Source organism: Eutrigla gurnardus (genome assembly GCF_963514095.1).
Source record: "Eutrigla gurnardus genome assembly, chromosome: 12".
NCBI lineage: Eukaryota > Metazoa > Chordata > Actinopteri > Perciformes > Triglidae > Eutrigla > Eutrigla gurnardus.
This window is the reverse complement of record NC_139926.1, coordinates 8764552-8780772: the sequence shown is the minus strand read 5'-3', so window position 1 is coordinate 8780772 and position 16221 is coordinate 8764552. Positions and strand designations below refer to the sequence as shown.

The window sequence follows — 16221 nt, the reverse complement described above, 5'->3', positions numbered from 1 at the left end:
ATGAGTTCTCCTCCTCCTTTGTGACGTTTTCCCCCAAGGTCAAGAAAAAAGCATTAGGAAAAGGCGTTAGGACCTAATTTTTTGACTATTCGATCCCAACCAATGAGACACATGAGGGCAGGGGAAGTACAAAACAGGATATCAAACACACAACCAACTAAGAGGGGAAATCATATGACAACCCCATATCATGACTGATCTGATTGGGTTTTTTTAAGAAAACACTTCATTGACACTGTTTTGAGACATCTGATACCTATGTTGACGTGTTCAAATGGAATATGTCCCATTATATTCTCATGAGGAATGTGGCTGTACATTAACTTTTCAACCAAATAGATGAGGTTTACCATTGCTCTTGAAATAAGGATTGATATTCTTGGACAAACAATTCTGTTTCAAACACTGAACATCTGGTCATCATATGAAACATGAAAAGCACTTCAGACATCAGACAGATGAGAGACGTAATTGTTGTTAACCAACTGATTTCTATGAGTATCTCCGTCTTCATATGAATGTCGGCTGAGGTTCATGTGGATATCAAAGTTATTTGGAATCCTCAGCACTACTGTTGGAAACAACAAGGGTTCTTATTTTGGAATCATAAGATAAATCTATGTTGTGAACATCTCATGTAAAGCATCATTGAGTACTAGCGCAGTCCAGAAACCACCAGGTCCTTCTTTAGCTTGGAAACTGAAGGTGTATACAAGATTACAATTGAGGTTTTTGTGCTCCTATTGGTCAATACCATAAAACACATCTCAGAGGGATCTGTCCTCTGAGACACAAGAAAAAATGCTACTCTTTCTATCAGGACATTGTGAGGCGTCATACATGAAGTGTTTGTTGTCACCCACTGCAAGGTACCCCATCACTGAAAAATGAACATAACCTCTGCATTCTGTTGGCTTCAATAGTAAGTTGCTGAGTAAAGGGGTTCTCTGAGGGGGAGGAGTCACTGATTCTTTACCTCTGGTCAGGTATAAAAGGAAAAGGTTAAACCAGTTAGGCAAGCAGTTCAGGAGCAACAGCACAGCTACACTCAGCATGAGCAACACCGGCATGAACATGAGGGGCAAGGTACTTTTAAATATCTTTTTATAATAAGGGCAAAGTACTATAGCCATATTCACCTTGCTGCTTTATATTTCACTATTATAATCAACTTTTTTCAGATCATCTTCTACGAGGAGAGGAACTTCCAGGGTCGTTCCTATGAGTGCATGAGTGACTGCTCTGACATGTCCTCCTACCTGAGCAGGTGCCAGTCCTGCAGGGTGGAGAGCGGCTGCTTCATGGTCTACGAGCGTCCCAACTACATGGGTCAGCAGTTCTTCATGAGGAGGGGCGAGTACCATGACATGCAGCGCATGATGAGCATGGGCATGATGTTCGACAACATCAGATCCTGTAGAATGATCCCCTATGTAAGAGATTTCCTTACATTTACAATTTGTTTTTAGTTTCAAAATGTGTGTCCATACTTACATTTTCCCTGTCTTGTATTACAGCACAGAGGCCAGTTCAGGATGAGGATCTACGAGAGGGAGAACTTCGGTGGTCAGATGCATGAGCTGATGGACGACTGTGACAACATCATGGACCGTTACCGTATGAACGACTGCATGTCCTGCAACGTGATGGACGGCCACTGGCTGATGTACGAGCAGCCCCAATACAGAGGCAGGATGATGTACATGAGGCCCGGAGAGTACAGAAGCTTCAGGGACATGGGCATGAGCGGCCAGAGGTTCATGAGCATGAGGCGCATCACTGATATGTGCTAGACTTCTGTAACTGACCTAAGTAAATAAAAACAACATGTAATTCATACTGTAACCACATTTGTCAAGCGCTTACTTCTTTTGTGTGGTTCGTCCTGGCAGTCGGCAACATTTGTTTGATCATATTCACTGAAACCGACACTATGCTCCGATAGAACAACATAAATCATCCCGTTTTAGAAAAAAAACGCGCCTCTACCTGCACCTAGAGATTGTTTGTTTTGAAAACAATCCACTACGCCCGTATCATCCTATCCACTCAGTGCAGTTGACAGTTCGTGCACACGCCACAGATCCCACCTCCCCCCTCACGCATGTTACAATATCACAGGCACACGCCTCAAGCTAGGCATACGTTAAATGACGTTAGCAGTTGCTATCTATGAGTAAGTTAGCCAGCCTACCTCTGTGTAGCGTGTACTCCATGCCGTTTTATCGATGAGAGAAGAAAAGGGTGTGTTCACAGGAATCTGGTGCACGCGCACTGACGAGCACTCGATGGGAGGGAGCGGAGGAGCTCGGTGGTAGAGGGGGAGGGGCGTGAGTGTTGTAAACACAGAAATTTGACTGAGTCAAGTCGATCTGCCAGACTTGCCGACTGCAGCTTTAAGAATGTTATACTTCCTCGGCCTGGCATGATTGGAAGAGGTGGATTGCAGTTCATTTTTATTTTAAATGGCCCTATGAATCAAAAGACACGCTCAAGAATTACGTTTTGAGTTATTGTTCAAATATATACACTTCAGTATAAATACCACAAAACTGTACTTTATAACCCTGTGAAAAGCAGAAAAAATGTTTACTCTTCAGGTTACTTTTTGTGCCTTTTTGCCTTTTTATTCAGTGAGGACTTAAGGGTAGAGGGGGAGAGGAGAATGATACTCAGAAAGGGCGGCTGGTCGGATTCGAAACCCAGGGCCGAGTGAGCCAGTGAGGACTTTGCCTTGGGGCACCAACTCTACCACTGAGCTATCTGGCGCCCCAACTTAATAAAATTTTCAATTCAAGTTTCAATTCAATTCGATTTTATTTATAGTGTCATATCACAACAGAAGTCATCTCAGGACTCTTAACACATTGAGCAGGACTAGAATACGCTCAAGATTTCCAGAGTCAATAAAATTTCAAAGTCCCAACATCACACAGGGGCAAGCGTTACAGTATGTAACTATGTTTCATATTTTATCCCACAACACTTTTTCTCAACGAGGATGGCAAAGAATGAGCAAGACCTGTTGTTTGTTTGATTTCATCCCAGTGCAAATTGTACAAGCATCATAGCTCAGTGTCATACATCACTTACACGATTTTTGTCTTTGCTGTCTTTCTAATTGCGTATAGTCTTGCAAATAAAGTATTAACCTCTGGTCTTTTTGTTGGAAGCCAAAGGATAAACCAGAGAACTCTTCAGTTCACAGATATCAGGTCACAGGTAAAGTATGGCAGCGCTGGGCTCGGAATGGAAGAGCTCCCGCAAGATCTCAGTCAGAGTGAGCCCCGTTTCCTGGTGCTGGACACATTATATCTTCTTGGGCTGGGTCTGCCCCGTACAGAGGTTGGACATTCATACAACCGAGTCTTACTGGTCAGCTATCTCTGACGTGAACTTACAGAAATGTGAAATTAAACATGTAGGCCTATGGGTGTTGTCCTTGAGGCGTGTATCTATTCTAGCAAACCTAATTGTCAGAACAAAGGGGGCCTTGAAGATTCAACGGGTTCCTGCTTATCAGGTTAACTGTCACACTGTTCTAATGAGCACAACCAGTGATTAATGAGTTCAGTGAAAAAGTACAAGTCTAAAAAGAACAAAGTAAAAGCCAATTTTAACAAAAGCAATACTAGAAAATGCAATTTTCTTGACGTACAAAATTCTCTGATACACATCTTTTAAATATGACAAACATCATGTGAGAAAATAGTGGCACAATTTAAACAGGATCAAACCAGTCCTGCAGAGTGGAGAGCAGCCGCTTCATGGTCTACGAGCATCCCAACTATGGGAAACCAGTACTTCATGAGAGTTCAAATCATCTTCTACAAGGAAAGGAACTTCCAGGGTCATTCCTATGAGTGCATGAGCAACTGCTCTGACATGTCCTCCTACCTGAGCAGGTACCAGTCCTGCAGGGTGGAGAGCGGCTGCTTCACACATAGTAAAAGCAAATACAACCCTGAGAAAATATAAATATGATGTCAAGTTGAGCATGTAAAATTAATAGAATAAAATGGTGAAAAAACCTTTAGTTTTTTGTCCCACACACATACAAGTCTAAAACAAATCTTTGTGTGTTAAATATTTCACAGGGTATGTTGATGAGTTGACGGATGTCGTCTTTGACGAAGTCTTTATGGACCGGCAGCATGAACAGATGAAGTATTGAATATTTCCATCCCAGAGGACCTTGTGACACAGTCTGAGCATCTGGACAAGGGCGAGGTCGCCAGCAGCTACGTTTCTGGTTCAATCAAGCGGCGGTCTGATCTCTACATAGCCTTGAACGTCTGAAAACACCCTTCAAGTCTGAAGTACCTCACATGCTGGAATGAAGACCCAGATCCTCTGACCAAGGAAGCCCCAAAGCTCCTATAGATACCTTTTAAGACTTTAATAACTGGACACAATGTTTGTATTTATTTGTCATGAAGACATTTATTTATGGTGTCTTTTTTCTATGGATTAAGTGAATCCTTGGCTTTTATCCCATTACGCAAGTTATTGTGACAAAACAGTTCATAGTGTGACTATTAACTTATGTGATGACAATAAAAGCTTTATATGATTTATAAAATGTGTCATGTTTCTATATACAATAAATTAGATAACAGACAGGAAGACTGCATAAAATATTTCATAGAGGTTTTCATGTTCACAAACAGCATTACCTTTAATTATATATTTTGATTAATAGGAATAGGTCTTTATTTGTCATTGTCACATGTACAACGAAATTTAAAGTGCTCTCCAGTCAGTGCAACATTATGAGTCTAAAAATATATAAAAACAATTTAGTACTAATGTTACTAGTTCTAAAAGAAACATATAGCAGCATAGGACATATAGCAGCATACACACTCAGTTATCCATACCCAGTCACACATAGTTAAAACAGTACATACATGCATACATACATACATACATACATACATACATACAAACATACATACTGTACACACATACCTACAGACGTATGGACATGTACATAGTTAGCACAGTCAGAACACACATGAGTGTAGGTTGGGAACAGTTCATCCAATACAACCATGTACACTGTTTTTGCTCTCTGGTAGCATTGAGGATGGTTATTGCAGTTGGATAAAAATTGTGATTGAGTCTGTTTGTCCTTGTGTTCAGTGACCTGTACCTTCTGCCCGAGGGCAACAGTTCAAACAGTAAAGCAGGTGTAAAGCACCAAGTCAGCTCTGTCTATGTCTGATGCAATCTGAAGGGACAAAACATTCAATCACACATTGTCTGACACAGAATGTATACCGTATGTCTCAAATTCCACATGTGACCCTGGACAAATTTAATTTAACAAATCTCTGAGTGTCTCAGTCTCCATATGAATGTCGACTGATGCACATGTGGGTATCAAAGTTATTTGGAAACCTAAGCCATATTAAACTGATGGAAACAACAAGGTTTCTCAATTGGAAAAGATCAACCTATTATGATAATTATTTTTGTTAAATTGTTAAGGAGACTCTTTTCCTTCTATGTCAAAGTAACATTGAATGATATTATTAACAAAAACTTTCGGAAACCACCAGGTCCTTCCTTAGCTTGGAAACTGTAGTGACGGTGTACACAAAATGACAATAGAAGTGTCCATGGTTCTATTTGGCCAACACCACAAACCACATGGACTCTGTCGTACTCTGCGAGACAAGAAAAAGAATGTTGAAGACAAAGTATGTGATTGTGAGGCGTCATTGATGCAGTGTTTGTTGTCACCCACTGCAAGGTACCCCGTCACTGAAAAATGAACATAAACTCTGCATTCTGTTGGCTTCAATAGTAAGTTGCTGAGTAATGGGGTTCTCTGAGGGGGAGGAGTCACTGATTCTTTACCTTGGTCAGGTATAAAAGGAAAAGGTTAAGCCAGTTAGGCAAGCAGTTCAGGAGCAACAGCACATCTATACTCAGCATGAGCAACACCGGCATGAACATGAGGGGCAAGGTACTTTTTATCTTTTTATAATAAGGACAAATAACTGTAGACATATTTACCTTGCTGCTTTATATCTCACTATTACAATTGACTTATTTCAGATGATCTTCTACGAGGAGAGGAACTTCCAGGGTCGTTCCTATGAGTGCATGAGCGACTGCTCTGACATGTCCTCCTACCTGAGCAGGTGCCAGTCCTGCAGGGTGGAGAGCGGCTGCTTCATGGTCTACGAGCGTCCCAACTACATGGGTCAGCAGTTCTTCATGAGGAGGGGCGAGTACCATGACATGCAGCGCATGATGAGCATGGGCATGATGTTCGACAACATCAGATCCTGTAGAATGATCCCCTATGTAAGAGATTTCCTTACATTTACAATTTGTTTTTAGTTTCAAAATGTGTGTCCATACTTACATTTTCCCTGTCTTGTATTACAGCACAGAGGCCAGTTCAGGATGAGGATCTACGAGAGGGAGAACTTCGGTGGTCAGATGCATGAGCTGATGGACGACTGTGACAACATCATGGACCGTTACCGTATGAACGACTGCATGTCCTGCAACGTGATGGACGGCCACTGGCTGATGTACGAACAGCCCCAATACAGAGGCAGGATGATGTACATGAGGCCCGGAGAGTACAGGAGCTTCAGGGAGATGGGCATGAGCAACATGAAGTTCATGAGCATGAGGCGCATCACTGATATGTGCTAGACTTCTGTAATTTACTTAAGTAAATAAAAAAATGTAATTCATACTATAACCACATTTGTCAAGCACGTACTTATTTTGTGTGGCTCGTCCTGAGCTGTGAAAATTACTAAGAACGCACTCACACTAGGCCAACAAATACAGCGCCCAGGCAAGATTGAGCCTAAAGTCTGGATTGTTTGGCCAGTCTGAGCGCTCCGTTATGTTCTTAAGAACGGTTTGCTTCCTCGGCCCGGCATGATTAGAAGAGGTGGATTTCAGTTCTTTTTTTTTTTTTAATGGCCCTATGAATCAAAGGACACGCTCAAGAATCAAGTTTTAAGCAATTGGTCAAAGATATACCCTTCAGTATCAATACCAAAAAACTGTTTGGCGAACAACTTTATTTGTCAGTAACACTTTACTTTTCATGCTGTGAGTTATGGACATTAAAGCTTGGGTTGGTAACAATGAAGAGACCATCAATAAAAAGATTTTTAAAATGATCCAAACTAAAAGTCTTAGCCCAGTGTTGACAACTCTTTTCCAATTAAATAAGCTAGCAGCACAGGTCCAAAAGTCACTAAATCTAAAGCTAACTTCTTATATTATCTTACGTATTTTCCCCAAAATATTTACAAGTTGGTATACTTTTAATGAAAACAGTAAGATTTTGATGACGCCTTTGTGATAATTACATCCAAAACAAGTGTAGGCCTAACAGTTAAACAGCAAGAATTCCCTTTATGCTAATGTTGTAAGGGGGTGCTATGCTTTTAACCCATGCTGCTTGTTGCTATTTGGAGTATGCAGATCATTTCTATTTACCTGTAGAGATAATTTTGTGTAGTCTGGATAAGTGTTACTGCTACTAGCTGCAGTATCTCACTGGATGATGGAGAGACAAAGGGCCCTAGTTTCGTGGCGCAGCGCAGGGCGGTGCAGGGTGGCGGAGCCGGCGCAATGCAAGTTTCGACCCGCGCAGCCTTGCGCACAGTCAGTTTGGCAGTTTGGTGGATCGCCTGCGCCAAGATGGGTGTGGCGGCGCAGCAGGGGGAGGCGTCACAGATTCAGCTTGGCGTAGCGGAAGTTTCGTGGCAAAAAGCCTCGCCGAGACTGCGCTGAAAGCTCGCCAGCTCCAACCTGGTCTACTCTCGGCGCAAGGCGCAAGGCGTAAATATAGTCCATTCATTCAAGGGGAATCACAGCTGGCGGAGTGGAAGTTTGGCTGACGGCGCGCAGTGCGCACACGTCACCGAGACCTCACAGGCAGGTTTCCACAGTTCCAGGCACATTTAAATGCAATAAATAATCACAACAAACACTATTTAATGCAACTTATTGAATCACCACGTGAATTTATATCTATATAGATTGTCCCGTCACATCTGACGTCAGATCAAAGGCGGATTGCACGCGTAACGGAAACTCAGCCTCTTGGACCAAAACATCTCCCTCTCTCTCTCCTGTTTTTTATAATATCGGCATTGTTATTATTATGATACGCACGCACAGTGCATGATGCGCGTGGTTGGAGCGGCGGCGCTGCTTCTGTCATCGGGTTGTCAAGTGACGGAACTTGCACTGAACCTCCCCTAACGCATTAAAGGTGAGGAGAGGAGCTCATTTGATTGGTGAAGATCTGAATCGGCTGTATTAATCCCAGTCCACGCCTAGTCTCCTCCTCGTCTCCCACTCACGCCTTCTTCTCCTCCCTCTTACCACTTGCGCGGGTGGGAGTGACGGGAGGTGTGCCTGCGCGAGCCCGCGGGAGCCCGCGCGGTGCACGAAACTTGCAAAGTCCAGGCGGACACACCCCGTCGGCGTGGCGCAGGTGCGCTGAGAGCTGACTGCGCCTGGTCTACGAAACTAGGGCCCAAAGTCACATCCCTTCTGGCATTCTGCGGTCTGGCTCAGAAAACTCCACTGGTTTTGCATCAACATGGCCGTGACCGTTCAGTACTAGCTAGCTACATAACTTTCTTTTTTTCAAGTTATTTTTGGGGGCTTTTTGCCTTTTTTATTCAGTGAGGACAATATGAGAGCGAAAGGGGAGAGGAGGATGACACGCAGAAAGTGCGGCCGGTCGGATTAAAACCCAGGGCCGCTTCTGTGAGGACTTAGCCTCAGGGCACCAACTCGACCGCTGACCTATCCGGCGCACCAACGTAGCTATGTTTCATGCACATATTTTATCCCATGAATCTTTTTCTTAACAAGGATGGCAAAGAATGAGCAAGACCTGTTGTTTGTGTGATTTCATCCACATGCAAAACACACAAGCATCATAGCTCAGTGTCATACATCACTTACATGAATTTTGTATTGTTGTCTTTCTAATTACTTATTTGCACAGTCTTGCAAATAAAGTTAGACTACAAAATGCAATTTTCTGGACGTACAAAATTCTCTGATACACATGTCAACCACCTTTTAAATATGACAAAAATCATATGTGAAAATAATGGCACAATTTAAACAGGATCAAACCAGTCCTGCAGGATGGAGAGCAGCCGCTTCATGGTCTATGAGCATCCCAACTACATGGGAAACCAGTACTTCATGAGGGGGGTGAGTTCAGATCATCTTCTACGAGGAGAGAAACTTCCAGGGTCTCTCCTATGAGTGCATGAGCAATTGCTCTGACATGTCCTCCTACCTGAGCAGGTACCAGTCCTGCAGGGTGGAGAGCAGCTGCTTCACACACAGTAAAAGCAAATACAACCTTAGAAAATATAAATATGATGTCAAGTTGAGCATGTAAAATGAATAGAATAAAATGGTGAAACAACCTTTAGTTTTGTCCCACACACATACAAGTCTATAAATCTTTATGTGTTAAATATTTCACAGGGTATGTTGATGAGTTGATGGACGTCGTCTTTGACGAAGTCTTTATGGACCAGCACCATGAACAGATGAAGTATAGAAGATCTCTATCCTAGAGGACCTTTCTAAACAGTCTGAGCATCTGGACAAGGAGGAGGTTGCCAGCAGCTACGTTTCTGGTTCAATCAAGCGGCGGTCTGATCTCTACATAGCCTTGAACGTCTGAAAACACCCTTCAAGTCTGAAGTATCAGGCTGAGTGACAACTCGGACAGTACTGTACAACACTTCATAGTGTGACTATTAACTTATGTGATGACAATAAAAGCTTTACATGATCTGTAAAATGTGTCATGTTTCTATATACAATAAATTAAGTAATGGACAGGAAGACTGCATAAAATCTTGCATAGAGGCTATGTCAACCTGGACAAATATAACAAATCTCTGAGTGTCTGGGTATCCATATGAATGTTGGCTGAGGCACATGTGGATATCAAAGTTATTTGAAAACCTAAGCCATACTAAACTGATTTGGAATCATAGGATATACCTATATTGTTAATTATTATTGTTAAATTATTGAGGAGACTCTTTTCCTTTTACGTCGAAGTAACATTGAATGATATTATTTACAAAAACCTTCGGAAACCACCAGGTCCTTCCTTAGCTTAAACTGTAGTGACGGTGTATACAAAATTACAATAGAGGTGTCCGTGCTTCTATTGGCCAATACCACGAAACACATGGACTCTGTCGTAGACTACTCTGCGAGACAAGAAAAAGAATGTTGAAGACAAAGTATGGACATTGTGAGGCGTCATTGATGCAGTGTTTGTTGTCACCCACTGCAAGGTGCCCCGTCACTGAAAAATGAACATAACCTCTGCATTCTGTTGGCTTCAATAGTAAGTTGCTGAGTAATGGGGTTCTCTGAGGGGGAGGGGTCACTGATTCTTTACCTTGGTCAGGTATAAAAGGAAAAGGTTAAGCCAGTTAGGCAAGCAGTTCAGGAGCAACAGCACAGCTACACTCAGCATGAGCAACACCGGCATGAACATGAGGGGCAAGGTACTTTTTATCTTTTTATAATAAGGACAAATAACTGTAGACATATTTACCTTGCTGCTTTATATCTCACTATTACAATTTACTTTTTTCAGATGATCTTCTACGAGGAGAGGAACTTCCAGGGTCGTTCCTATGAGTGCATGAGCGACTGCTCTGACATGTCCTCCTACCTGAGCAGGTGCCAGTCCTGCAGGGTGGAGAGCGGCTGCTTCATGGTCTACGAGCGTCCCAACTACATGGGTCAGCAGTTCTTCATGAGGAGGGGCGAGTACCATGACATGCAGCGCATGATGAGCATGGGCATGATGTTCGACAACATCAGATCCTGTAGAATGATCCCCTATGTAAGAGATTTCCTCACATTTACAATTTGTTTTTAGTTTCAAAATGTGTGTCCATACTTACAATTTCCCTGTCTTGTATTACAGCACAGAGGCCAGTTCAGGATGAGGATCTACGAGAGGGAGAACTTTGGTGGTCAGATGCATGAGCTGATGGACGACTGTGACAACATCATGGACCGTTACCGTATGAACGACTGCATGTCCTGCAACGTGATGGACGGCCACTGGCTGATGTACGAGCAGCCCCAATACAGAGGCAGGATGATGTACATGAGGCCCGGAGAGTACAGGAGCTTCAGGGAGATGGGCATGAGCAACATGAAGTTCATGAGCATGAGGCGCATCACTGATATGTGCTAGACTTCTGTAATTTACTTAAGTAAATAAAAAAATGTAATTCATACTGTAACCACATTTGTCAAGCACGTACTTATTTTGTGTGGCTCGTCCTGAGCTGTGAAAATTACTAAGAACGCACTCACACTAGGCCAACAAATACAGCGCCCAGGCAAGATTGAGCCTAAAGTCTGGATTGTTTGGCCAGTCTGAGCGCTCCGTTATGTTCTTAAGAACGGTTTGCTTCCTCGGCCCGGCATGATTAGAAGAGGTGGATTTCAGTTCTCTTTTTTTTTTTTTAATGGCCCTATGAATCAAAGGACACGCTCAAGAATCAAGTTTTAAGCAATTGGTCAAAGATATACCCTTCAGTATCAATACCAAAAAACTGTTTGGCGAACAACTTTATTTGTCAGTAACACTTTACTTTTCATGCTGTGAGTTATGGACATTAAAGCTTGGGTTGGTAACAATGAAGAGACCATCAATAAAAAGATTTTTAAAATGATCCAAACTAAAAGTCTTAGCCCAGTGTTGACAACTCTTTTCCAATTAAATAAGCTAGCAGCACAGGTCCAAAAGTCACTAAATCTAAAGCTAACTTCTTATATTATCTTACGTATTTTCCCCAAAATATTTACAAGTTGGTATACTTTTAATGAAAACAGTAAGATTTTGATGACGCCTTTGTGATAATTACATCCAAAACAAGTGTAGGCCTAACCGTTAAACAGCAAGAATTCCCTTTATGCTAATGTTGTAAGGGGGTGCTATGCTTTTAACCCATGCTGCTTGTTGCTGTTTGGAGTATGCAGATAATTTCTCTTTACCTGTAGAGATAATTTTGTGTAGTCTGGATAAGTGTTACTGCTACTAGCTGCAGTATCTCACTGGATGATGGAGAGACAAAGTCACATCCCTTCTGGCATTCTGCGGTCTGGCTCAGAAAACTCCACTGGTTTTGCATCAACATGGCCGTGACCGTTCAGTACTAGCTAGCTACATAACTTTCTTTTTTTCAAGTTATTTTTGGGGGCTTTTTGCCTTTTTTATTCAGTGAGGACAATATGAGAGCGAAAGGGGAGAGGAGGATGACACGCAGAAAGTGCGGCCGGTCGGATTAAAACCCAGGGCCGCTTCTGTGAGGACTTAGCCTCAGGGCACCAACTCGACCGCTGACCTATCCGGCGCACCAACGTAGCTATGTTTCATGCACATATTTTATCCCATGAATCTTTTTCTTAACAAGGATGGCAAAGAATGAGCAAGACCTGTTGTTTGTGTGATTTCATCCACATGCAAAACACACAAGCATCATAGCTCAGTGTCATACATCACTTACATGAATTTTGTATTGTTGTCTTTCTAATTACTTATTTGCACAGTCTTGCAAATAAAGTTAGACTACAAAATGCAATTTTCTGGACGTACAAAATTCTCTGATACACATGTCAACCACCTTTTAAATATGACAAAAATCATATGTGAAAATAATGGCACAATTTAAACAGGATCAAACCAGTCCTGCAGGATGGAGAGCAGCCGCTTCATGGTCTATGAGCATCCCAACTACATGGGAAACCAGTACTTCATGAGGGGGGTGAGTTCAGATCATCTTCTACGAGGAGAGAAACTTCCAGGGTCTCTCCTATGAGTGCATGAGCAATTGCTCTGACATGTCCTCCTACCTGAGCAGGTACCAGTCCTGCAGGGTGGAGAGCAGCTGCTTCACACACAGTAAAAGCAAATACAACCTTAGAAAATATAAATATGATGTCAAGTTGAGCATGTAAAATGAATAGAATAAAATGGTGAAACAACCTTTAGTTTTGTCCCACACACATACAAGTCTATAAATCTTTATGTGTTAAATATTTCACAGGGTATGTTGATGAGTTGATGGACGTCGTCTTTGACGAAGTCTTTATGGACCAGCACCATGAACAGATGAAGTATTGCCAGAGGAGGTTGCCAGCAGCTACGTTTCTGGTTCAATCAAGCGGCGGTCTGATCTCTACATAGCCTTGAACGTCTGAAAACACCCTTCAAGTCTGAAGTACCAGGCTGAGCGACAACTCGGACAGTACTGTACAACGCTTCATAGTGTGACTATTAACTTATGTGATGACAATAAAAGCTTTACATGATCTGTAAAATGTGTCATGTTTCTATATACAATAAATTAAGTAATGGACAGGAAGACTGCATAAAATCTTGCATAGAGGCTATGTCAACCTGGACAAATATAACAAATCTCTGAGTGTCTCGGTATCCATATGAATGTTGGCTGAGACATTTTGTCTGGAGCAAGGAAGGAAGCTGCTTTGTCTGTTGTTGGTAAGTCAGAAACTAATTGTAGATTTGGGTTCAGGCATTGTGTGAGTAAAGCTAGTGCAACATTAGTCGTGTGCTGATAGCTTGTTGTTGAAATCGTCGTGAAACTGCATATGTTAAGTGATTAGAGTAATCAACTAAGTTTGAGCCATCTCAGGTGTAGTGAATAGACTTGATTAGAGGGAGGGGTCACACACAGTGCTTAAAGGGCTGCCAGTAGACCTCCTTCAAACCACATTTTGTCTGGAGCAAGGAAGGAAGCTGCTTTGTCTGTTGTTGGTAAGTCACAAACTAATTGTAGATTTGGGTTCAGGCATTGTGTGAGTAAAGCTAGTGCAACATTAGTCGTGTGCTGATAGCTTGTTGTTGAAATCGTCGTGAAACTGCATATGTTAAGTGATTAGAGTAATCAACTAAGTTTGAGCCATCTCAGGTGTAGTGAATAGACTTGATTAGAGGGAGGGGTCACACACAGTACTTACGGTAAACTGAGCACTTAAAAAGCTGTCACTACAGCGTCAGCTGCAGCGTCTGGCCATCTGAACGAAGACAGCTGAACAAAGACAAGGGAGTCTATCTGTGGGAGTCAAGACAGCTGAACAAAGACAAGGGAGTCTATCTGTGGGAGTCAAGACAGCTGAACAAAGACAAGGGAGTCTATCTGTGGGAGTCAAGACAGCTGAACAAAGACAAGGGAGTCTATCTGTGGGAGTCAAGACAGCTGAACAAAGACAAGGGAGTCTATCTGTGGGAGTCCATCGAGGACGTCCACCGAGGTAGGCATAACATCTTACCCCCCCTCGCAGCCATGTGTCTTATCCCAGTCAGGACATCACACTGGAGAAGATTTCACCGAAGACCCTTCACTCGAGGCTGTAACCCATCCAATCTCTGCTACCCACCATTCTCCACCGGTAAGAACCTTGAAGTACTAGGGGCGCTATGGAACTGCCAGTCTGCAGTCAAGAAGGCGGACACCATTTCAGCCTATGCCTCCCTGCAGTCTCTCCACTTCCTGGCCCTCACAGAGACCTGGATCACCCCGGAAAACACTGCCACTCCAGCTGCCCTTTCAACTGCCTACTCGTTTTCACACTCCCCAAGACGAACAGGGCGAGGAGGAGGAACTGGGCTCCTCATCTCACCCACATGGTCCTACCAGGTCCTTCCTCTAGACCACCTACCCCGATCTACACTTGAATTCCACGCCGTCTCTGTCACCCTTCCTTTCAAACTCAACATCATAGTGATCTATCGCCCACCCGGTCCTCTCTGTGACTTTTTTGATGAGATGGATGCCCTCCTGAGCTGCTCCCCTGATGATGGCACGCCACTCGTCGTCCTCGGTGACTTCAACATCCACTCGGGAAAGCTGCACTCATCTGAATTCATCGACTTCTTTTCCGCATTTGACCTTACGCTCTCCCCCTCTCCACCAACTCACCGCGCCGGGAACCAACTTGACCTTGTCTTCACAAGATCCTGTGGCATCTCGGCACTCTCTGTTACCCCGCTCACCATGTCCGACCACCACTTTGTGACTTTCTCCCTCCCCATGGAGCCCACCACATCCCTCCCCTCTACGCCTCGAATGGTCACCAGCCGCCACAACCTGAAATCCCTCACTCCCTCCGCTCTCTCCTCAACTGTTATCTCCTCGCTACCATCCTCAGAACAGTTCTCCCTAATACCTACTGAGGAAGCCTCCTCCATCCTGATGTCCTCACTCTCCTCTTCTTTGGACACTCTCTGTCCCCCTATCTCACAACCTGCGCGATCATCTCCCCCCCCCCCCCCCCCTCCCTGGCTGTCTGAACCTCTGCGAACCAACAGATCATTGTTGCGAGCGTCAGAGAGAAAATGGAAGAAATCGGGCCAGCACGAGGACCTTGCTCACTACCACCGCCTCCTCTCTGACTTCACCTCAACTGTTTCGGCAGCTAAATCTGCCTTCTACCTGGCAAAGATCAACTCTTCTGCCTCCAACCCCAGGAAACTCTTCTCCGTGTTCTCCTCCCTCCTCACCCCTCCTACCCCTCCTCCCCCTTCCTTCCTTACTGCCGATGACTTTGCTACTTACTTTACCAAGAAAGTAAATGACATCAGCTCCTCATTTACGCCTATTCCCTCCCAGAAGACATCTCCCCCAACCCTCAACTCGGATGGTCTTACCAGCTTTACCCCCCTCACCTCTGAAGATGTTCACGCACTTGTTACATCTAACCGTGCCACCACCTGCTCCCTCGACCCGATCCCCTCCTCTCTTCTCCAAGACATCTCACACGACATCTTGCCATTCCTCACCACCCTGATCAACTCCTCCCTCACCTCAGGTGTCATTCCAGCGGATTTTAAGACAGCTACCGTGAAACCTCTCCTTAAAAAACCCACCCTAGACGCTACTGACATCCAAAGCTACAGACCTGTATCTCTTCTTTCATTCCTCTCTAAAACCTTGGAACGTGCCGCCTACAACCAACTGTCATCCTATCTCTCGCTGAACAACCTCCTAGACCCTAATCAATCAGGATTCAGGACTGCTCACTCCACTGAGACGGCCCTCCTCACAGTGACCGAGTCCCTGCGAGACGCCAGAGCCTCGTCCCACTCCTCCGTTCTCGTTCTCCTCGACCTATCTGCTGCGTTCGACACAG

At 43.8% G+C, this 16221-nt stretch overlaps 3 protein-coding genes across 3 annotated transcripts; all 3 read left to right on the top strand.

The window, feature by feature from the left end:
• Positions 1-1034: 1034 nt before the first annotated feature.
• On the top strand, positions 1035-1793 carry LOC311022242 (gamma-crystallin M1-like; the record flags this gene model as incomplete). The annotated part of the gene is made up of 3 exons (XM_084023358.1): positions 1035-1086; positions 1182-1433; positions 1518-1793. Exons 1-3 carry the CDS (start codon positions 1054-1056, stop codon positions 1791-1793), a joined length of 561 nt encoding a protein of 186 aa, XP_083879484.1. The 5' UTR covers positions 1035-1053.
• A 4129-nt stretch (positions 1794-5922) lies between these two features.
• Positions 5923-6678, top strand: LOC311022245 (gamma-crystallin M1-like; the record flags this gene model as incomplete). Its single annotated transcript, XM_084023361.1, has 3 exons — positions 5923-5974; positions 6067-6318; positions 6403-6678. Exons 1-3 carry the CDS (start codon positions 5942-5944, stop codon positions 6676-6678), a joined length of 561 nt encoding a protein of 186 aa, XP_083879487.1. The 5' UTR covers positions 5923-5941.
• A 3822-nt stretch (positions 6679-10500) lies between these two features.
• LOC311022241 (gamma-crystallin M1-like) lies at positions 10501-11257 on the top strand (the record flags this gene model as incomplete). Its single annotated transcript, XM_084023357.1, has 3 exons — positions 10501-10553; positions 10646-10897; positions 10982-11257. The coding sequence occupies exons 1-3, from the start codon at positions 10521-10523 to the stop codon at positions 11255-11257; spliced, it is 561 nt and encodes a 186-aa protein (XP_083879483.1). The 5' UTR covers positions 10501-10520.
• Positions 11258-16221: the final 4964 nt, after the last annotated feature.